General features: G+C 37.9%; 1 protein-coding gene across 3 annotated transcripts in view; it reads right to left on the bottom strand.

The window, feature by feature from the left end:
- Window positions 1–25,247, bottom strand: part of IMMP2L (inner mitochondrial membrane peptidase subunit 2) — a 1,017,589-nt gene that overhangs the window by 308,494 nt on the left and 683,848 nt on the right. For all 3 annotated transcript variants that reach the window (XM_055420858.2, XM_055420860.1, XM_055420859.2), the window contains exon 5: window positions 18,057–18,122. In XM_055420858.2, the coding sequence (XP_055276833.1) occupies window positions 18,057–18,122 (66 nt within the window). The remainder of the gene's footprint in view (window positions 1–18,056; window positions 18,123–25,247) is intronic.

Here is a 25,247-nt window from a genome sequence, read left to right as displayed (position 1 = left end):
CTTCACCATATCCCAGAGTTTGCTCAAACTCATGTCCATTGAGTCAGTGATGCCACCCAACCATCTCATCTTCTGTTGTCCCCTTCTCCTCCTGCTTTCAATCTTTCCCAGCATTAGGGTCTTTTCCAAAAATGAGTTGGCTCTTCACAAGACTAACATTTAAATAAAATCATTCTGGTGGAAGTGTGGGGGGTGAATAGGCAAGGCTAAAATAGGGTAATCAGTTAGGATACAGGTACAGTTATCCGATGTGGGTGGGGGGACAAAGGCCTAGTAACCCATCCTTTATGCACAATGAAAGCAGGTCCAACCTTGCTTGTCTCCTGTGCTTTCCCCTTTTGGGTGCATCCAACGTCAATGTCTCAGATGCCTCAGCATAAAGCAACAGCTGTAGGGAATGATGGGCACTGGGATCCACCCCTCCACCCTGGAAGGGGGAAAGATTCTTCCAGTGCTAAGAAGTCTACAAAAGTTAGGTATGGACTGCTTCCTTCTTTCCTACAAAAATTATCTAGTATAGAATTTAAGAACTAGAATACATGCCAGAAATCATTTGGTCTCATTTAATCCCAGTACCCTCAAATTTATTGTAAGTCGTTTTCATCTTCCTAAAGGTTGAAATCCTACAGAGAGCATTACAGATAAAGGGGAGTGAGTTCCTAAAACCTGACACTGATGTTGTCATCTGGAGAGCACTCTTTGAGAAACATTCTTCTAGAAAATGACCATTCTCTATATGGTAACTATGTTGCCTATAGAATGTACCTAGATATATGTATGTTGTTGTTCAGTCACTAAGTCATGTTCAACTCTTTGCAACCCCATGGACTGCAACACGCCAGGCTTCCCTGACCTTCACCATCTCTGAGTTTGCTAAAACTTATGTCAATTGAGTCGGTGATGCCCTCCAACTATCTCATCCTCTGTCACCCCCTTCTCCTCCTGCCCTCAATCTTTCCGAGAATCAGGGTCTTTTCCAATGAGTTGGCTCTTCACATCAGGTGACCAAAATACTGGAGCTGGAGCTTCAGCTTCAGCATCAGTCCTTTCAGTGAATATTCAGGACTAATTTCCTTTAGGATTGATGGTTTGATCTCTGTGTTGTCCAAGGGACTCTGAAGAGTCTTCTCTATCACCACAGTTCGAAAGCATTAATTCTTTGGTGCTCAGCCATTTTTATGGGCCAACTCTCACATCCATACATGACTACTGGGAAAACTATAGCTTTGACTATTCGGATCTTTATTGGTAAAGTGATGTCTCTGCTTTTTAATATGTTGTCTAGGTTTGCCATAGCTTTTCTTTCTACTTGTTCCCATCTATTTGCCATGAAATGATGGGACCAGATGCCATGATCTTAGTTTTTTGAATGCTGAATTTTAAGCCAGCTTTTTCACTCTTTTCTTTCACCTTCATCAAGAAGCTCTTTAGTTCCTCTTCTTTTTCTGCCATACATTTCAGTTCAGCTCAGTCGCTCAGTCGTGTCTGGCTCTTTGTGACCCCATGATCCGCAGCATGCCAGGGCTCCCTGTCCATCACCAACTCCCAGAGTTTACCCAAACTCATGTCCACTGTGGAGAAGGCAATGGCAACCCACTCCAGTACTCTTGCCTGGAAAATCCCATGGAAAGAGGAGCCTGGTAGGCTTCAGTCCATGGGATTGTGACGAGTTGGACATGACTGAGAGACTTCACTTTCACTTTTCACTTTCATGCACTGGCGAAGGAAATGGCAACCCATTCAAGTGTTCTTGCCTGGAGAATCCCATGGACAGTGGAGCCTGGTGGGCTGCCGTCTATGGGGTCGCACAGAGTCGGACACAACTGAAGCGACTTAGCAGCAGCAGCAGCATGTCCATTGAGTCAGTGATGCCATCCAACCATCTCATCCTCTGTTGACCCCTTCTCCTCCTGCCTTCAATCTTTCCCAGCATCAGGGTCTTTTCAAATGAGTCAGCCCTTCACATCAGGTGGCCAAAGTATTGGAGTTTCAGCTTTAACATCAGTTCTTCCAATGAACACCCAGGACTGATCTCTCTTAGGATGGACTGGTTGGAACTCCTTGCAGTCCAAGGGACTCTCAAGAGTCTTCTCCAACACCACAGTACAAAAGCATCAATTCTTCAGCGCTCAGCTTTCTTTATAGTCCAACTCTCACATCCATACATGACTACTGGAAAAACCGTAACCTTGACTAGACGGACCTTCGTTGACAAAGTAATGTCTCTGCTTTTTAATATGCTGCCCAGGCTGGTCATAACCTTCCTTCCAAGGAGTAAGCATCTCTTAATTTCAAGGCTGCAATCACCATCCACAGTGATCTTCAGTTCAGTTCAGTTCAGTTGCTCAGTCGTGTCCGACCCCCCAAATATAAAGTCTGTCACTGTTTCCACTGTTTCCTCATCTATTTACCATGAAGTGATGGGATCAGATGCCATGATCTTAGTTTTCTGAATGTTGAGCTTTAAGCCAACTTTTTCACTCTCCTCTCTCTTTCATCAAGAGGCTCTTTAGTTCCTCTTCACTTTCTGCCATAATGGTGGTGTCATCTGCATATCTGAGATTATAGATATTTCTCCCGGCAGTCTTGATTCCAGCTTGTGATTCCTCCAGCCCAGCATTTCTCATGATGTACTCTGCATATAAGTTAAATAAGCAGGGTGACAATATACAGCCTTGACGTACTCTTTTCCCAGTTTTGAGCTAGTCCATTGTTCTATGTCTGGGTCTGTTGCTTCTTGATCTGAATACAGATTTCTCAGGTCCTCTCAGGAGACAGGCAAGGTGATATAGTATTTCCATCTCTTTAACAATTTTCCAGAGTTTGTTGTGATCTTTAGAATCTTTAGCATAGACAATGAAGTAGCAGTAGATTTTTTTTTTTTCTGGAATTCCCTTGCTTTTTGCTATGATCCAACGGATGTTGGCAATTTGATCTCTGCTTTCTCTGCCTTTTCTAAACCCAGATGGTACATCTGAAAGGTCTCAGTTCATATACTGTTGAAGCCTAGCCTGAAGGATTTTGAGCACTACCTTGCTAGCATGTGAAATAAGAGCACCTGTGGGGTTGTCTGACATGCGTATGTGTTATGTGCTGTGCTACGTTGCTTCAGGTGTATCTGACTCTTTGTGACACAATGGACTGTAGCCTACCAGTTTCCTCTGTACATGGGATTCTCCAGGCAAGAATACTGGAGTGGATTGCTGAGCCCTTCTCCAGGGGATGTTCCTGATTCAGGGATTGAACCCGCATCTCTTATGTCTCCTGCATTTGGAGGTGGTTCTTTACCACTATCACCACCTCTTCTCCAATACTGTGTTTCTATATTTTTAAAACCTTAACATATTGAAAAAACATTTTGTAAACTTTAGAGTGAACTCTCATTTCTCTATATTCATTAAACTTATAGATTAGCATTATTGCATTAACCACTCACAGTAGGCAAATGTGTAAAATTATTTCCGAGAATTCAATTTCTAAAGTTCTATTTTGGAACTTATAGTTGTCAAAAATAAGATGAAATGACTTTAAAAAGACTTACCTCCTTAAATTGTCTATGAGAATGAATTAAACTAAATGGCAAATGAAATATTTGATCTAAATATGACAAGGAGCTAACATACATAAAATATTCAAACTGAGAAGAAAACACTTAATACCTTTGTAAACTGAACAATTCTGGTAAAGACAGCTCTTAGAAAAACAAATTAAAGGTCAATAATTATATAAAATTATATCCTAATTAGCAATAATAATACAAATGAAAACAGCAATAACATTTTTTCACCTTTGTTAGTAGCAAAGACTAAAATGATCTTAATATTGCTGACTCAAGGCATAGTGAAGTTTTCATACCTTGTTAGTGTGAAAATGTGAAAAGTAAAACTTCCATACAAATTTTGCTACCAAATCCCCCTTGCCTTCCTCCATGTTATTACTAAGGCTGTTGCAAGTTTTAATAAAAAAGCATTATTTTTTGAAAGCCCTATGAGAATACTAGAGCTCAGAAACATTATAAAGTTAGGAGTCATTTCAATTCCCATCATGCAGTAAGCATTCTCTTGATTTTAATGATAGCTGTATTAGATTTAGAATTCAGGCTTGATTTACATAATCCCCCAAAGATGTCCCAGAAATCCATTAAAGGTCACCTTAGTTTCCCATATATATACCAAATTCTAATCCGCTCATTTGCTCCCACTTCTATTATCATATTCCATGCTTTTGTAAACCTTAATGCTTATTATGGTTTCATCTCAAATAGAAAATCTTTCAGTTTGGCTTTCCATCCTACTAAACTCCATTCCAGTATGTATTACTTGCTCCTCTTCATGTTAGAGTAAAAGATTAAATAGTCATTTACTTTTTGATGTATGTAAAATTGAAATTCGGACTCCAGAAATGTTCCTTGGAATTATCAATACACCTGGAGGTGCAGCAGTGTGGGACTCACTGTTTATCACTGCCTGCTCCAGGCTGCATATTAAAATCAGGTATCACATAATAGTCAAGGTGTAGAATTTATTTGTGTAATAAGCAAAGTAGAAAATCTCTTCGGTTCCCAGGTGACCAGTTGTGGAAGCCTGAAGTTAATGACTTGCTATTCATCATAAACCAAAACTAAAACTTTCATCACACAATTTCCCCTTCTGAAAGAAAATATCAACAATTGTCAGTCCCTTAATAATGAAGAAATTTTTAATTATTTTCACTCGGATTCTCATTTGAATCATAACAAGGATGATCGATTTCAAAATCTTATTAGTTCTGCTAGCCTGAACCATTCAGATTCTTACGTAGGATCACTTTCCAAGAGGGGAAAAAAAAAAGATTCCTTTTATAACAAGCAATTTACAATTAATATTTATGTTAACAAATATTTTCCAGTTGTATAAAACTGTGTAGATTTTAGTTTCAAAATCAACATTTTAAGTATGGGAATAATTACTGCTTCTACCTAAGATGCTATTATTTACATAAGTGTCTACCATAATGACTTAGATAACATGTGAATATGTTTACTACACAATGAAATGACTTGAGGAACAAAATTACTTAAAGGAACAGAACCTCTAGGTTATATCAGCTCCTTCCTCTCTGGACTCTCAGTTTGATCTAGCATGGGCAGACTGAGCGAAAATAAAAGCCAAAAGATAACTGGACTTCTATGTTATTTGTTATAAGAGACAAAAATAGGATGAGGGTAATATTTGGATACTGAATTTTTCCAACTGCAGGGCTGTTCCTTTTGTATTAAAAGAAACTATTTGGGCAATGAAATTTATTCTACTCTTTTATAAGCATTGTGACTGCTCCCCAGTAAAGATGGCTTGCAGGGTTCTGACAGTATAATAAATTTTCCCCATCCAGATCAAGACAAATATCTTCATTGTCCAGGTGCACTCATGTTGCTTCCAGCATTCGGCAAAGATTTCGGAGGGGCAGCTCAGTATTTCCTCTCCTACTGTCCTTTGATTCAACTAACATATAACCAAAGAACCCATGGCTTTTAGGCTAATTCTTCTCTTCTATTTAAAGTATTGGCCAAGACTAGAAGTAAGTTTTGTATTTTTTTCATTGTTTTCCAAGTTATGAGAATAAAAGTAGGCAACACAGACCAATGATTGGCAAACTATGACCTATGGGCCAAATCCAGGCCAACATCTGTGTTTGTGAATAGATTTTTATTACAGCATTCATTTTGTGTATCATTGAGAGTTTTTTTCTTGGTACACTATCAGTGTTGAGGACTTCTGACAGAGACAGTGTGGCTTGCAAAGCCAAAACTATTATGGGCCTTTGACAGAAAAAGTATACTGATCCCCACTACAGTACAATAAGAAATAAATATCATAATTATGAAATATCTTGCCAATAGGTAACAGTGTGCAAAGAAATAAAAGCAGGTCAAGATCCTAAAGATAAGGTACAGCCAACCTGGGAGTACTTGAAAATTTTAAAAGTGGTTTTTCTCCCAACTCTTGGATTCACAAAATATGAAGCTATATCTTAGCCTAGTAGCACAATCAAATTATTTCAACAAAAATAAAAAAAGATGATAAATCTAAAATGGGCAAAATATTCTTCGAAGCATTGGTTTCAGTTCAGAGTTCAGTTCAGTCGCTCAGTCGTGTCCGACTCTCCACGACCCCATGAATCACAGCACGCCAGGCCTCCCTGTCCATCACCAACTCCCGGAGTTCACTCAAACTCATGTCCACAGAGTCGGTGATGCCATCCAGCCATCTCATTTTCTGTCGTCCCCTTCTCCTCCCGCCCCCAACCTTTCCTAGCATCAGAGTCTTTTCCAGTGAGTCAACTCGTCGCATGAGGTGGCCAAAGTATTGCAGTTTCAGCCTCTATGCTAATCAAATTATATCTATTATTTCATATAGAAAGTTAAATCACATTACATTTTGAGAGCATGTTAAAACTCATAAGAGAGGATTAGTACATATACTAATTTACCTCATTTGGTCTTCACAATAACCCTGGAAATAGGTTTTTTTAAAAAATAAAAACTCAGAGAAGTCAATAACTTTCCCAAGGTTACACAGCTTATAAGAAAACAGAGCTGACATTGGATCTCTTATCATTTTAGTTCAAGTGTAACATTCTTTCCACTTTATCATGTACCTCTATGGTTTTTAGGCATTTTAAAGACATTTTGAGATGAAAAAAATTAATAAAAACCTTAGAGTATCCACAACTAATTAAATCAAAATATCAAACACATCTGCTTCCTACATGAAATTCTTCCTTCAAACATTTTAAAAGAGAAATCATGGTCAAAGTTAAGTTTAAACAAGGTTAGCTGAAATAGCACAAAAATAGAAGAGCTACCCATTACGTAGTTATTAAGTAATTATTCAGGTTGAAATATTCTTGAATCTTCCTGGCATGCTTCTTAAGCTTAGTTAAAAAGGTATTTTAAGACAATCTTTTTAGTTTCCTACTGAGATAATTATACTTATGTGTCTTTTCAAAATATTTGACAGACTTACATTATTGTGAGCAAAGGAAAAAAATCAATATTTCGTTCAAAGAAGTGTACATAAGTTAGCATTTCTCTCTATTTTAACTGGGAGTCCACAACTTCAGAAAGTAATACTCCTAAGAAATGTAATTAAGCTAGCAGCAAAGAAGGCTAATACACTGATCACTGATACTCCAGCCAGCTTTAAATGTAATACACTTCCTGTCAGGAAGGATCAGATTTCAGAAGAGCACTTCACATAACCTATCTGTACTGGGGGAACTGGATGAGGCTAATGGCAGAACTGAGGAGCTATGTCCAAAGCCAGCTCAAGTAGAGAGAATAGGAGCTTAGTGAAAAGCATAGTTAGAAACTGACTACTGTCTTCAAGATAGAAGCAAGGAGATGTGGACTAGGATGGAGCCACATCACAGCATCCTGCTAGGCTCCCTGGGTCTTCCCAGGTGGCACTAGTGGTAAAGAATGTGCCTGCCAATGCAGGAGATGTAAGAGACTTGGGTTCGATACCTTGGCGGAGGGCATTGTAACCCTCTCCAGGATTCTTGCCTAGAGAATCCCATGGACAGAGGAGCCTGGAAGGCTACAGTCCATAGGGTTGCAAAGAGCCAGACATGACTGAAGCAACTTACCACAAGCTAAGTCAATGGGCTTTCAACCTGAAATACCGCAGTTATTTCAGTCCATGGACTACCTGGAGAAGACATGATGGTGCTAATACTTCATTTTAGATATGGTGAGTTTAATTTGAAGAATATTAAATAATGAGAATATTAGTTAATATTTATTTTCATGTTCTTGCCTTTAATTTTCTATAAATGGTTTTCTCTAGATCATAAATCACAGCTACTGTACATTACTCCTGGGGCTATTACTTATTACTTAGGCCTTACTAAATAAGCAATTCTGGAGCTGCCATGTTTACAAATACCTACCCAGTGTAGACATATGAGTATACTAGTAGAACATAAATATACCGGAGTATATACACATTGGGAAACATATACACTTATAGAGCTATCTCAAGTATATATTTTTCTTTATGGAGTATTTAGGGAGAAACTTCTGCTATAAGATAAATATTTTTCAAATTATTTCATTCTCTTACTGTGTAACACTGATTAGAAGGATATATACCAGATAAACCTCTGTAAGGCTAAGCAAAAAGGGGCCTTTTCTTTTTACTTCATAGGCCCCAGTATTCTTTTAAATATTTGTACTAACCCTGTTTTACTTTCACAATTAAGGAAGAGGCTGGATATGTCCTATGCATCTCAAACTTCAACCTGAAAGCTGTCTCTAACACAGCCCAGCTCCTCAGGTCAACCAGATGCTTTCTCCCCAATATTCCAGGGGCCTTGCCACATCTCCCTGGTGGCAATTCTTTCACTACATTGTTTTGTTTTGTCTTTTTGCTGATTTTGTTGTTTTCAGACCAAACTGTAAGTTTAGAAGGCAAAGACTACCTATGACTTTTTATAACCTCTGAATCCTGCAGTGTCTAGCACATTGTAAATGCCCGAGGCACTCAATAAATGATTAAATCATGATACCTACTAATAATATCCAATATTTACTGAATACATACTTATGTGCCAAGCATTGTGCTAACCACATTATATTCATTACTGCATATAATCCTTAAGAAAACTCTATGGAGTATGTATTATTATAATTTCTATTTTAAAGACAGATGAAAAAATTAAGTTTAGAGAATTAAGTAATTTGGCAAAGAAAACATTAAGAGGTAAAGCTGGGATGTGAATCAAGGAAGACTGAATTCAGAGTTTGTACTCATAATCTCTACACCACAGGGAATGAATAAATCAATGACTATGCATGAATGACAGAGAAGGCAACGGCACCCCACTCCAGTACTCTTGCCTGGAAAATCCCATGGACGGAGGAGCCTGGTAGGCTGCAGTCCATGGGGTCGCTAAGAGTCAGACATGACTGAGCGACTTCACTTTCACTTTTCACTTTCATGCATTGGAGAAGGAAATGGCAACCCCCACTCCAGTGTTCTTGCCTGGAGAATCCCAGGGACAGGGGAGCCGTCTATAGGGTCGCACAGAGTTGGACACGACTGAAGTGACTTAGCAGCAGCAGCAGCATGCATGAATGAACAAATATGGAAGAGTTTCATGTCTAAAGAAGATTCCTATTCAAGAGACAGGACATTTTCTAAGATAGAAAATGAAACCAGAGAATCAGTGATGGAGAGTGGAGAGAATACCACAAAAATATTATTATGGTATATTAGTAATACCATAATAATACTTAGCGACTGAACAACAACAAATAATAATATAAATCTCCCTACAGTTCTACATTGATCACAGAAGTAACTGAACTTTAAAAAGAAAAAAAGGTAACTATCTCTCTGATGTTTAGAAAGAAATACCTATTGCTAAGGTATAGAGTTTTTATTAGCAATTCCATTTTTATTCACAGATATAGCAGTAGTGTGACAAATAATCATCTATGACTATATCAAAGAAATATTTCCAAAACGGTATGGGTTACCTATCAATCCCTAATTCTTTAATAAAGAAGACTTAAAATTCTCTAGCACAAAGGAGGTAAAAATGTGCAGAATATATTAATAACTTCCCAGGTTCACACTGGAGGGAAGCTGATGATTTTTCACAAATGCCTCTAACTTAGTGGTAACTGAACTCTTGGGCAGACTCTGAAACGTGTATTTTCATTATTCAAACTCTTAGCTATTAACTAACATCACTTGTTAGACTCTAAATATTAAGCATAGATATGCCATGTTATTTTGCTTTGGAAAAGTAAGGGTTCAAATTAAACCAAGCTTAAGGGCCTTAGAGCTTTCTGAAAACTTTCTATTCAATTTCCCAACAGCTAGGACCCAGTGTGTAAACATGCTCCTGTCCTCAGCAGCAACCATCTATCTCATTCCCATTTGAAAATTATAAAATAAACTGTTGTTTTCCATGCTCATCGAAAACAATGCCTTCACCGATCTTTATCAGGGTTCTGGACACAAGCTTATTTTCAAGTTCCTTTTTCATTCTATTCTTCCTTTTAGGACAGATGAATTCCTAATCTACCAAAAATGTCATAAACCAATGCATGGTCTTCAAAGAGAACCATATAGACACATTGCATGCATGCATGCATGCTTATTTTCTCAGTTGTGTCTGACTCTTTGTGACCCCATGGACTGTGGCCCACAGGCTCCCTCTGGCCATGGGATTTCCCAAGTAGGAATACTGGAATGGGTTGCCATTTCCTTCTCCAGGGGATCTTCCTGGCCCAGGGATCGAATCCAGGTCTCCTGAATTGCAGTTGGATTCTTTACCATCTGAACCACCAGGGAAGCCCAATAGATACTTTTAGTTCAGTTCAGTTCAGTTCAGTCGCTCAGTCGTGTCTGACTCTTTGCGACCCCATGAATCACAGCACACCAGGCCTCCCTGTCCATCACCAACTCCTGCAGTTCACTCAAACTCATGTCCATCGAGTCAGGGATGCCATCCAGCCATCTCATTCTCTGTCGTCCCCGTCTCCTCCTGCCCCCGATCCCTCCCAGCATCAGAGTCTTTTCCAGTGAGTCAGCTCTTTGCATGAGGTGGCCAAAGTATTGGAGTTTCAGCTTTAGCATCAGTCCTTCCAATGAACACCCAGGACTGATCTCCTTTAGAATGGACTGGTTGGATCTCCTTGCAGTCCAAGGGACTCTCAAGGTTCCTATTATTCAGAATATTACACCAACCATAAAAAGAAGTTATTAAACAAAAATCATTTTTAGCTTTACTAGGGAAAACTAAATTTAGTTCTCTTTTTCTTCATATAAATTTTCATCATTTGCTGGAATATAATATGTTCCAACCATCTTTGATAGGTTAATATAGATTTTCCTATCTTCAATAGCACATTTAAGATAAACAAGCTTTACAATGTTTAAATTCCAGTGATTCAAAGGATTTTTTTATTTTTTTGCTAATACCAGAAAGTTATTTTTAATGAATTAGGGTGTTTTGACATTTTACAAAGTAAAAGCCTCCAGACTTGAAGGGGAATTATTATTTAAATATTTTGCAGTGAGAGAAGTCTACCTCAGACTATACTTGTGAGAGAAAGTCTTAAACTATACTTCACAACAGGAAAAACACTGTGCTCTGAACACAACACCATTGATCCCACCAGATCTAATACATCCCTGCGGCCACAAAGTGATTGTTTTCTATGAACACTTCTTGGAACTCTCCTGAACAAGGAAGGCTACAGACTAAATAAAATCAATTTGTGTGAAGTGAATTAGAAAGTAGACTACATTTTCTGGTAGGGTACCCACTTGTTACAGTTTGGGCAGTACTGTTTATCCTGATTACTCCAATGTAATAATTAACATCATCCCCTTTTTGCTCTAAAAAGTGTCCCAGCTTAGGTGATAAAGTATTTTATTTCCTGCTTCACTAGGGGCTACAAAGACTATTCATTTAGTTCATTGAGGTTGCTGACCACATGGAAGCCCAGATTTCAAATGTCTGTAAAGTGTATTTGGACAAGGACGAGGACCAAGAATGCCAGATTTCATTTCTGATCGGGCTGACAAAATCTGTGAATCAGAAATACAAATGTCGCAGTAAAAAATACTGATGCTTTAGAATTTTCAGTTGTGGTTGATTCCTATTGACTTGCTTCAATTTAGTGCTGTGTACTCATTTTATGCTTTTCTAAAACAGGGCTTCTCTGTGAGTCATAACAAATTAATAAGAAAAAGCAAATAACTATGAAAAATATTTTGGTGGAACTAATGAGTATTGATATTACTTTCATTAGCTTTTGACTGTTAATGTTATAGATAAGCATCCTCATTTGGGTTAACTTTATGACAAAAGCTAACATTCCTAGCTAAGCTATCCAGAGAATCAAGCAATTGCTTTGTGATTTTAATCAATGCTGACATCAAGATAGAACATTTGGACCCCTGAAAGTCTCTTCTTTTACAGTCTTAGCAACAGTTGTCTGAATTTTTCGAACAAATACTTCAACTCTACTTATCATTTGTCAATATAATCATAATGACAGTGATTACAAATAATGTGACTAATTCTGTGAATCACTCTGAAATAACAAATCAAAGTAGTCATCATTCATGTCATAATTAAGGTTACCTAACTACTGTTAGAAGAAGCTAGATGTGATTTTCTCAAGAGAAAAATACTTTGACCGGTTATTTGGGTCAGACTGCCTCCTTTTAGCCTATTCTCCTCACAGCAGGCAGAGTGGTCCTTTAAAAACACCAATCAGATCATACCGCTCCATGGCTCAAAGCTCTCCACTGGCTTGCCATCCCCCTAGAATAAAATCCAAAGTCCTTACTATGACCCACAAGGTTCTGCAAGCTCTCTAAAATCTAATCGCTTAAATCCATTTCCTTCCTGAATGAAAATCCAACACGCTGACATCTTGTAAACTCATTTAACATGCACCCATCTCAGATCTGCATTCATTATTTATTCCTTTAGTCTGAACTGTCCTTCCCCAGACACTAGAATGGCTCTCTTCCTCTTCTTCTCCCTTAATTTAGATATCTGCTCAAATCCCTTCTCCTTAGAGAGTTTTACAGTAAACACTCTACCTAAACTAGCAATCAGACTCCCACCATCACTCTATACTTCGTTTCCTACTATATTTTTTTCCATAGCACTTCTAACTTGTGACACTGCATTATGTGATATGTTTGTCTGTGTATTATTAGCTTCCAGCCACTAGAATGTAAGCTCCATTTAGGAAGAGACTGTCTCTTTTGCTCAACTATGTCTCTCTAGTGTCTACACTAGTGTTCATTAAATGAACAGTTGTAAGGACTATACTGTCAGTGAACTGATTATGTTAAATATAACTAGATCATCTAGAACTATTTTCAAATTTTGTGATGCAGTATTTTGGTTTCTGGACATGATATTTAAGTCAATTTCTTCTGAAAGAGTATTTCATGCAGTGTTGGTAAGAGTGTAAATATACACAAACCTCTTGAGAGGGGAATTTGGCTGTCTATATTAGAATTAAAAGTAACAACAGCAACAACAGCAAAGCATATGTTGACTATTTCCACTTATAGGTATCTATTCCACAAGAATAAACACACAAGCATATGAAGGCATGTGTGCAAGGATGTTCATGACAACAGTTTACATTTTTCAAACTTGTGTTACTTCTGCAATTAAAAAAAAAAAAAAAAGCTTCCCTAGAGAGTAAGGTCAGAGCAAATACCAAGGAAAGCAGGTATAGTCTAATCAAAAATGAAGTTTTGAAGGGCAATGCTAAAGAAACCGACTCCTAATCTCCCTGCCAGAATGAGGGAGGCTTCAGGGTGTCTACTATATGAGCTCTTTCCAAGAGGTTCCTTATAACTGCAGCATCAGTACCAGGTAAATTACCTGCCTAGACACAGCTGACTAAACCAGGCAAGGACACCTACTCCAAAGGCAGCTGACCAATCAGTTGACCAGTGGCCTGTAGGGAGGATGGATTCTAGATCAAAGGGGCAAACTCAGAGTTCTCTCAGGTAGTTTAAGCATGGCCCACACCCAAGGAAGTCAGCAGTTGACAATGGAGCAATACCAATGGGAACATAAGACAGCAGAAGTGCTGTGCCAGCAGACAGGGCACTGCTGCTGCTGCTGCTGCTAAGTCACTTCAGTCGTGTCCGACTCTGTGTGACCCCATAGACGGAAGCCCACCAGGCTCCCCCGTCCCTGGGATTCTCCAGGCAAGAACACTGGAGTGGGTTGCCATTTCCTTCTCCAATGTGTGAAAGTGGAAAGTGAAAAGTGAAAGTGAAGTCGCTCAGTCATGTCCTACCCTTAGCGACCCCACGGACTGCAGCCTACCAGGCTCCTCCATCCATGGGATTTTCTAGGCAATAGTACTGGAGTGGCTTGCCATTGCCTTCTCCGAGACAGGGCACAGGTGTACAGAAACCAGAAGTGCTGCTCCTGGGCTCTGTCACCCTGCCTTCACCAGGTAACTTTCAAACGAGTGCTCTTTAAACTGTATTCCACTCAGGTTCGATCCCTAGAGAAGGGAATAGCAATCCAATCCAGTATTCTTGTCTGGAAAATTCCATGAACAGAGGAGCCTGGTGGACTGCAGTCTGTGGGGTCTCAAAAAGTGAGACCCAATTCACTTTTAGCAACTAACACTTTTGGGCTTCCCTGGTGGTTCAGATAGTAAAGGATCTGCCTGCAGTGAAGGAGACTTGGGTTCCATTCCTGGGTTGGGAAGATTCCCTGGAGAAGGGAATAGCTACCCACTCCAGTATTCTTGCCTGGAGAATTCCATGGAGAGAGGAGTCTGGCATGCTATGGCCCATGGGGTCGCAAAGAGTTGGACACAACTGAGTGACTAACATTTAACTTAACTGTAATCTGAAGGAGTTTAACTAACAGAACATTAAATTGAGGACTTGATCAAGCTTTTCAAGGGCTTAACCTTTGAAAAGATGATGGTTCCCTTTATAGCTTCTAATTATGTGTAATTCAAAATAAAAAATAGCATAAAATGCACAGTAAGTATAGCCAAGTCCTAGTAAGTATCATTTTTTTCCCTTTGGTTATTTAGTGAAATAATACTTTTTTTTTTTTTTTTTTCTGGAACCCTACATTAGTGCTTAGCTTGCCTACTAGGTAATCTGGTATTACCCAAGGTAAAAGTAGGAGTGGAAATTCTAGGCCTGTAGCATAAACAGAAGCACCTTGCCTACTACAAGTTAGGACAATAATTGACAAATGATTTCTGGTGGTAGCATGTATACATGCATGCTCAGTCGTGTCCGACTCTTTGTGACACCACGGACTGTAGCTCACCAGCCCCTCTGCCCGTGGGATTCTCCAGGCAAGAATACTTTTCTTCGTTACCATTTTGAGCATATGAGAACATATAAAATTTTTAATATGCTATGAGTGGTAGACGGATAGCATATTAACTTTTTATATGTTCTCATACACTTAAAAATGGGTAACAGACAAAAGGAATAACTACATTAATAAACAGTATTTTATTCCCTAAATATCCCTTAATGTCTTTCAACATTGTTAGAAAATCATTATAGGAATATATTCAATTACTAATTAAAAGTACAAGAAGGCTAGGATATCTAAGATATGGAAGTTTCAGATGAATAAAAGTTAATTTTTTCTTTTAAAACACCAAATACAAAACTAATTCTCTTTTAATCAAGTATTAATCAGTTTTTAGCGGCTACAGAGTAGAAAAGTCTTGATCCTTGTTACTTTCATGCTCTATATCATTCATTGCTGCATGACAGAAGAAGAGCGAAAAGGGCAGAAAGGGATGTATGTCTCAAGTGTCAGTTTGCAGAATGGAACAAGCCAGAGGTTCAACATGTGGGTTGCAGCCATCGGGAAAGAAGGTGTAAACCTACTACATTCCCATAAACCCTTGTCTCATCCTTCAATCCTGTATCATTAGCCCTTTTTCTAGCTCAGCCTCTTCTCTGTGAACAGAATGTTCTTTTTTTTTTTACTGAGGAAAGTAACAATCCTGCCTTTTTTTCAGAAAGGTCTGTTGTAGGGCTTCTGATTGCATAGCTTTGTGGTTTTTTTTTTGTTGTTGTTGTTGTTTTGCTCGTTTGTTTTTTAATGTCTGACCAAGCTTTGCATTTTCACATTGTGGACCAATAATTTTACATTTGAATTAAAGTTGTGTTCTCCTTGAATTATACTGTAAAATGAGCCCCTTGCCATCCCTAATCCTGTTAGATTACTTTACATAGATGAAAGTTTCCCTGCTTTGTTGATCAATTCTTTTATTTTGCTTTTAAAATAGCTTTATTGAGATGTAACTCATATAATTTACCCAATTAAAAAAGTAGAACTCACTGATTTGAATATACTTATAGAGTTGTATGTTCATGTAATCAATAATATGAAGGAATAAACTACAGATGCACAGCATGGAGAAACCAAAAAAGAAAAAATGCTGTGCTAAGTGAAAGTAACCAGATACAAAGGACGACATATATTAAAATGTAAGCAAAATTTCTAGAAAAGGCTAACTGATAGAAAGCAGATCCATGGTTGCATGGCATGAGCAGCAGGGATTTGTGGGAACCAGAGTTTAGGACAAATCTGGGAAGGGAATGTTTGAAGGTAATAGGAAGTTTCAAATCTAGATTGTGGTGAGGGTTGCACAATTGTATAGATTTATATTAAAAATCACTGCACAGTATATTTATAAAGGGGTGAATTGAAAAGCATATAAATTATACTTCAATAAGGATATGACTGGGTGACTGAACAACAAGGATTTTGGAAGGAAAAAAGGCCAAATACTCATGAATACAGACCAAGCACATCATACCCCAATAGCTCTACTGATAACTGAGGTCTTGAAGAACCTTTGTTTATGTGGATACAAGATGTCAATATTTATCATATTAGAAATTATAGTGGAGAATTTTTAGATATATTTAGTTATTCAATACAAAATAACAATAATAAGCCTGTATGTTAACAAAAAGAACAGGCTGAATGAAAAGCACAATTGTTTTTCAAAACAAGAGAAAAAATAGTGAGAGGGGAGGCTTTTTTTTCAAACATGTTTGCCAATCTGTTTAGTATCTGCCTTAATAGAAGACAGGCACACTCCTGTCTTCAGTCTGCTGCGATATCATACATTATGTAACCTCTGGAAAACTTCACTGTACACTCAAGAGAAATGACAGTGAAAAAGCAAATAACATCTTAGTATTATCGGGAAAGTAGTTTTGATCTCAGAGACCCTCACAAAGTGTCTTAGAAACTCCCAGTGCCCTTTGGGCCATCCTTTGAGAACTGCTGGTTGAGATTTTACTCTAAAGCATTTTAATAAGATTGCTTAAACTATACTGTCATTAATACAAATAGTCTAGGATCAAGCTTTTTGTGAAAACAGGATCAAAAAACTTTCTAAATATAGTTTCAAAGCATAGTGAATCCCACATTGTATAGACTTGGCTGTAACATATAATAAAGTAGGCAATCAATATGAGACATTGCACGCTATATCAGTATTTACTTGTTGAATCTCAAACATTATTCTAGATTTATCAGCAAGCAGAATAAATAAAACATTATTACATATTGTTAAAACAGCTGATTGTTACAATGTTATTTTCCCATTTTGGCCAAGTGTTCTATGGGATCTTAGTTCCCTGACCCGGGTCAACCTGTGTCCCCTGTATAGAAGCATGGACTCTTAACCTTTGGATTGCCAGTGAAGTCCCAATGTTATTTTCTAAAGCTACTATTTTTGTCACTGATTCAGAAGTTTCTGTTTCACATTCATTTACATCTTTCCCCATCCTTATTATAATAAAATCTCCCTTTCTGTTTCTGTATTTGCTTCTAAAATAATAAGGTATTATTGATTTTTTATAAAATGAAACTTGACATCATAATCTGAAAAATGATGCTAATTTAAATATATGAAACACAGTTATTTAGTGGTCATTTGACAAAATGTGGTTAATTTCACCTTAATTAATATCTATTTCAAATGTGTCTCCCAGTAAAGGATAAGAGTACCATCAGTCAGCTTATGGATGTGCTGGTGCTGCTGCGTCACTTCAGTTGTGTCTGACTCTGTGTGACCCCAGAGACAGAAGCCCACCAGGGTCCCCCATCCCTGGGATTCTCCAGGCAAGAACACTGAAGTGGGTTGCCATTTCCTTCTCCAATGTGTGAAAGTGAAAAGTGAAAGTGAGGTCGCTCAGTCGTGTCCGACCCTTAGCGACCCCACGGACTGCAGCCTACCAGGCTCCTCCATCCATGGGATTTTCTAGGCAAGAGTACTGGAGTGGTTTGCCATTGCCTTCTCCAAAGGGTGTGCTATACCCTATCAAATGATTGATGATACTCACTAAAGATGTAGTAGTTCATTTAGAAGGTCTCCAAAGCTTTGAAGCCATCAAATACACCTCTCTAGATTGAGATATACATTCTGTGTAATGTGATTTAAAACCCAACAAAAATCTAGACATTTATAACCTGAACTCAAAAACCTTAGCTTAAGTACTTACTTTACAATATCTCCTTCAAGAGCAATCACTCTCTTAATGATCTTCTGCTCTGGGTTTTTAGGGGACCTAGAAAAATAAAGTTATATAATCAGTTATGTCTGTTAAGAAAATGGAGATAAATATTACAAGAAAATAAGCTATATTAAAGTAATTACAGGACCCTTTGCAACCATGACATGACATTAGTCCTACTTAAGTTTAAGTGAGAAGGAATTATCAAAGTACCCGTAGGAAAGAGGATTCATGAAACAAATCATTTCAGATATTACCTCCTAATGGTAGTATTTATACTTTCACTTCTAGTCTGTCTTAAGGATGACCTAATATTCTATTTATGCAAACATCATCTTAACTTTTTAAATACTTCTAACACTAATATATTCTACTCTAAAAAAATAAACCTGAGTCATAAAACTAAGCTTCAGCTTTGGGTTCCTTTTTGAGGTTTTAATTTTGACAGGCTAATTTTCTTCTTCAGATGTGGATTTCCTTATCTTTAAAATGGATACAGGGTTTGCAAAGAGGATCTTGTGAGAATTACAAATTAAGATACTAATATTAAATTAAATGAGAAAATGTATATAAAGCAACTAACTACGTAAGAAAATGAAACATTTCTTTAAAATGATAACATACTCGTTTCATTTTATTTAAAATAAACAAAGGAGTTTGATTTTTAAAACAATGAAGCTGAATTTTTTTTGAAAAAACAAAGAATTTGGAGTCTTTTTTGTTGTTCTTTCCATGTTGGTTTATTTCTAACAAAGCACTTGGGCCAAGCCCACCCAGGAGAGAGGATATCACTTCCTCAAGAACTTGAAGTTTGGGGCTATTCTTAACTCCTTGGTTCCTTGCCACATTTCTCAGTTAAAGCTGCTCCGTCTCTTGTGCTAAAGGAGCAGTTGTAGAGGGGCAGAGCCCAGCCTTGCTGGAATCTTGTCATTGATACTAGCATTATTCTATCAAAGCACAGAGGAGACAGTGTTTGAGGTTCCTGTAAGCTCTGGGTTTTCCTTCCTCCAAGACCCTACCATCTTCTTGCTATAATATCGGACACTCCTGGAAGGAGAGGCAGATGGAGGAAGAATCCAGGGTCTGAGTTTTAGGAATGCTAAGGCACAAGAGGAGGAAATTCTTTGACAGTACACTTCGGTTTAGCCATGCAAAGATTATGTAATACAGAGTGCTAAGGTAAGGCTATTAACAGTTAAAAGAAACTGGTACATTCTGATATGCTGAATGTGGACATCATTTATTTTAACCTATGGTTAATAGCTATGGTAAATGTTGCAAGGTAATACTGCTGCTGCTGCTGCTAAGTCACTTCAGTCGTGTCCGACTCTGTGTGACCCCATAGACGGAAGCCCACCAGGTTCCTCCGTCCCTGGGATTCTCCAGGCAAGAACACTGGAGTGGGTTGCCATTTCCTTCTCCAATGTGTGAAAGTGAAAAGTAAAAGTGAAGTCGCTCAGTCGCGTCTGACTCCTAGCGACCCCACGGACTGCAGTCCACCAGGCTCCTCCGTCCATGGGATTTCCCAGGCGAGAGCACTGGAGTGGGGTGCCAGTGCCTTCTCCGAAGGTGATACTATTCACTCTAATGAAGCCTCCCTTCCCTTTTTCTTTGCTCCTCCCTGCTCACTCTGTCTCTGGGATCCCTCACTCTGGGAGAAGCCATGTCTGTCCTCAGCAACCTTCCTGTGAATGAGCTCAGAAGTAAATCCTTCAACAGACTCATAAATACAGAGAATAAAAGAGTGGTTACAAGGAGGGAGAGGCGTGGTGACAGATTGGGTGAAATAGATGAAGGGGATACAGAGGTACAGATTTCCAGTATCAAAATAAATAAACCACCAGGATCTAATATATAGCACAAGGAATATGGTCAAGAATATTATCACACTTTTGTATGGGGACAGATGGCTACCAGACTTATTGTGATCATTTCCCAATGCATGTAAATGTTGAATCACTATGTAGTACTCCAGAAATTAACACAATATTGTACATCAAATAGATTTCAATTTTTTTTTTTTTAAAGTAGATCCTTCAGCCTCAGTCAAGTCTTCAGAAAGTACAGCTGTAGTCAACAGCTTCACTGCACCCTCATGAGAGACCCTGAGCCACACTACCCTCTGAAGATGCTTCTGGCTTCCTGATTCCTAGAAAATGTATGAGATAACGAGTGTTGGTTGTTTTCAGCTGCAGGAGATTGGAGCACTTTGTTACACAGCAATGGTTATTGCAATCTTAATATGTCCAGTTTCCTGCCAATAACATTTTAAGTCTTTTGATCTTAAAAGATCTGTTTCAAGAAACATCTCACATATCACATAAATGATCATTTAATATGGGTTTGAAAATCAGAGATAGATAAAAAAATAATTCCAATTCAAGTCACATTTTTAATTGAATTACCTTTAAAAAGGAAGCTAAATGCAAAAATACTAAAAAGATTAAATACATTCAGAATTTAATACCTCATTAAGGGAAATATGCAGCTTTAATAAGGTGTCTTTTCACACGATATATTGCAGAGAAAAGAAAATCGTCTAAACCATTTGTGGCTTAGATGTCATACTTACTGACACAACTTTTCACTAGATTGATTATTAACATTATTTTAAAACAGAAATTTGATCAGAGTATTTGAGTGATCTGTCCCCTTCATGAAATGGACTAAATATTATATTTCTACAAATTTAATGCCATTCATGTATAGCTAGAGTGAGGCATCCTTCCAATTCAAGGTGATGGAATTCATATTTTCTGTGCAAGGTTACTTATTGACATTTAGGAGAATTTGCCCCCATGTCTGTTTAGATAACCAGAAATGTATAAAAAAATCTTCAGCCTCAGTGATCACCAAAGAATTATACATTAAAACAACAGGACACAGTTTTCCTGTTATATCGACAAAGGAATAGTAATAATACCATTAATACAATTTGTTATTGAGTGTTTAGGGACACGGGTACATGTCCTAAAGTATATGATCATGTAACATACCTTTCTGTAAACATGTCAAGATTTTATACTCTCACACTTTTAGAAATTTATTCTTATAAAATGGTTGTATATACATACAAAATTTTAGCTACATGGATTCTGTCTATTTTTAAAGAGAAAAAATCAACAAGATTGTTAAATAAATTATAGTTCATCATATAATAAAATATCATTCAAATATTAAAAATGTTATAAAAGAATTTTTAATGATGTGGAAATATCAACAGAATATATAGATTAAACATGTGAGTTAGAAAAATGTATGTGTACCATGACCTTGCATCAGTAATTATAAAAGAGAAAATGTGCATGCAACTGTACCGGGAAAATTTAGGAATGATATAAAACCAAAGTGGCAAGCATAGTTCTGTGTGTGATAAAACACATGTCCAGATTTTTGCTTCAGGGTACTGGAAAATCCATTAGAAGAGGACAAATGTTTGTATCATATGACCCTACCTGAGAAGAAATGCTCTAAGACAGGGGTGAGAACTGAACTAATTACCAAGTTCCCCCATCTAATATTGATGCAATGTTAATGTTAATGAAATAATATGAAAAGCAACCTTTAACAGCATAAAACACTATTTATGCTGACAAATTTTAAGCTTTGAGATATGTGAAAAGTACTTTATATTTTAAAATAATCTATATGTTAAGATCATGAGGCAAAACAGAATATACAAAGTGAGCTACCTATATAATTAAAATTTCATAAATTACCACTTCAAACATATCTATAAATTTTAATGTAATATTAATCTCATGAATCTAATCATATTATGAACATTAATCCCATTACTGCTCAATATCTATATTTTAATCATTAGGCTGCTGAATGCATTACAGGGATGTAAGTAGACATGTTATGAGAGTTATGACAGATTTACATTGTGAAAGTCCCTGAACTTCCCTTTGTCTGCATTTTCTTGGCCATTTGCCTATCTTCTAGAAGTGTGAAGGATAACTGCCGGGAGCCAGCGAGGGAAATCCTACCCGTGGCAAAGGTCAATTGGGGAAGAGGCCTGACGGGCAAAGGCTAATCAGGACTCGAGGAACCCCCTGGACTTACCTGAGCATCTACCCCAAAGAAAACCGGAGTCTTACTGCCTTACTATCTTACGCCTCTTATCAAGTCCTCTAATACTTATGGGGGCTTCCCCCCAACCACCTTTCTCTGAAAACATTAATTCAGAGCTGTAGTTTAAAAGTTCTCCTCGGCTTAATATGAGTGTTCCAATCCAAGCCCCTCTGATAGCTTTCTAACTTGCATGACAAGTTTGTCCAGGCTCTTACAACTACGAATGTGACTGTTTATAGCCTCCCAGCCATGCAAGGACAGAAAGCCTAATATTCTAAAATATAGGAATCTGTTGAAGAAGTTAAAATCATTAGAATAGTACTAAAAAAGATTTCATTGTTGAATCAATGCTTGCTGCAAAGTTTCCTCTATCTATTGTATCCTTGGAAATATATTAATCACATATAGAGAATATAAGTAGTAGCCTTTGATTTAACCACATCAGATCTTAATAAATTCCTTTCTTGTAGCTCACTACACCTGTGCCTTATAGGAATGTAAATTTGTCATGTGTCTAGCACCTGACTTTAGGAAAATCATCTTAAAAGAATATAAGACTTTTTCTAGCTAACTAACCTTTGTTAGGAGAGTGGGCCATAAACTGTTAGCAGGCCACCTGGCCAGAAGATGATGTAAACCACCCAAAACTTTTGTATATCACGAGACATACAAAAATGAGCCCTGATCCTGATAAGGGTCAAGACTGCTGACCCCGCGTGATTTTGGCGTGACTCTATACCTCTCTTTCTGTATTTTTTATGTGCACAACTTAGGGTATAAAAACAGCACTGGAAAATAACGTTTTGAGCCTTGCTCACTGAAGCTTGGTCTCCCCGTGTCATTCTTTCTCTTTTTCCATCCTTTTCTCTATTCTCCTTTTTCTGGTTGAGATCCTTGGAGCGCTGGGCCCTCTGAGTTTACCTATCTGCCTGGGCTTCTAAGACCCATTCGAGGGGGTGCCCTGGTGGGGTACATCCAGTGATTCGAGAGGGCGCCTGCGGCCTACATAAACAGAGCAAACCCCGTGCTGGGGTTTTATTGGTTTCCAGCGTAAACCAAGGAATCATCAGCCCCTGTCTCTCTCTCTCTCTCTTTCTCTCTCTCTCTGACGCCGACGCCATTCATCCCGAGGATACCCTGGGCCATATCGAGGCTGGTCCCCGATAGATAACAAGTGAAGGCTTATGGCTTACTTTATGGGCATGATGTATACTGACCAACAAAATTTGCATTTAAATTTGAAATTTAATATTTTCATAATAAACACAGTTTTACAGTGTTTCTTTCTGGAACCTGGATTTTAAGCATTCTGCTCTATGCTGAAGATTTAATTAGGCAAGCTTCTCCAGAGGTTTGGACAAGATGCCTAGAATGGTCTCTCTACCATGTAGGTCTCAGTAGATCAGTTTGATGTGGCAGAATTTATCTCTAATGAGAATGGTTGTGAGAAAGGATAAAGGGTTAGCATAGTCATAATAAGATTTCTGTGACACTTAACATTCTTGAACTTCATTTCCTATCTTAAGAGAAGTGCTGTCATTTTTACCCTGTGACAAGCCAACAGAGCCATGTCTTTGGTCTCATAATCTCTGTAGCTGATTTCATGCTTTTCATGTTTCCAAAAGGTTGCAATTTGGATCCTGTTTGGAATGCTGGGAAGACACTCTGGAAAACTCAGGAGAGCCCCCATCTGTTCTTGAGAATGGTGAGCTTAACAAGTGTACCTTACCCTCTCTATTCCCAAACCCGGGCTCATCCTGATGTCAGATCTCTAAACATGCTCACCCTTCTCCCGTTTATAGTAAAATTCTTATACCTTGCTGTGTGGGTTGTGTAGATTTTCATATTTAAAAGCATCAAGATTGCCCCAGATTATTTTAGAATAAACTTCAGTATTACAAGTTAACATGGCATATGCCACAGAAAGATCTGAATTTTAACTCTTCATTAAAGAGGTAAAACTAAAAACTAATATCCTGGGGATGGCTTATATTTCATAGGTTTTTTTTTTTTAACTGTCTAAAAGAATGTGTTATTGTTTCACTGCTAAGTCATGTCTTGACTCTTTGCAACCCCAGGCTTCTCTGTCTATGTGATTTCCCAGGCAAGAATACCAGGATGGGTTGCCATTTCCTTCTCCAGATGGCCATGTATTAAATTATCTAACTTTACATCATCATAATGATAAAAAGTATTGCTGTTTTAACTATCAAAATGAGAATTAAAAGTCCACACAACAATAAAAAGTTACATTAAAAAACCCTTAGCAAATGATAATATCTTTTCTTTTTTTAATTTTGGAAAATGTTGCCTGAGTTTGACATGATTTTCATAGGTTACAGCTAGAAAAGGCCTCTGAATGTACCTAGTCTTCTCCTAGCAATAGTCAATCTTACTCATTCTCCATGGTCTAAGAACTTCTGGTTTTGTGTCATACAAAAGCATGGACTGGTGGGCAGTAGAAATGGAGTCCATGGTCACGGTCATGGTCTACCTCTGGTACAGACAGCAGCTGATTGTAGGCAAGCTCCATAACCAATCTGGGTCTCATATTAAAGGAGATAAGGCCAGATCAAACCAGAAGCCAGACAATCAAACCTAGCTTGTAGAAATCTTTTGTTTGGTCCATACATCATTCATTTCTGTACTTTTAAATCTGGAGCTGGCCAAGCAAACAAGAGATCTCACATTTCTTGTTCCTCTTAGACAAATACAAAGATCTAGCACCCTAAAACCTGCATTCTGGCATGAAAGAGAGACCACTGGATCTGAGAAGCAGATCTTGAGGATTTGCCACAGTGCCAACAGTTTGTTTCATGTGGGTCTAAGGGTCTGAGAACCTGTGAGCTTGGGAACCTCTAGAATTTCTGAAAATCTCTTCTACCTCTATCATCATATCACAACTGAGAAAATATGTATGAAAGTTCCATCAGAGAGTCTAACATGAATTAAAATGAAAAGAAAGAAAAAGTCACTCAGTCATGTCTGACTCTTTGAGACCCCATGGACTGTAGCATACCAGGCTCCTCAGTCCATGGAATTTTCCAGGCAAGAGTACTGGAGTGGGGGAGTGGGTTGCCATTTCCTTCTCCAGGGGATCTT

Source organism: Moschus berezovskii, chromosome 3, assembly GCF_049115385.1.
Source record: "Moschus berezovskii isolate FMDL1 chromosome 3, NW_MosBer_1.0, whole genome shotgun sequence".
Classification (NCBI taxonomy): domain Eukaryota; kingdom Metazoa; phylum Chordata; class Mammalia; order Artiodactyla; family Moschidae; genus Moschus; species Moschus berezovskii.
This window is presented reverse-complemented; position numbering and strand designations above follow the sequence as displayed.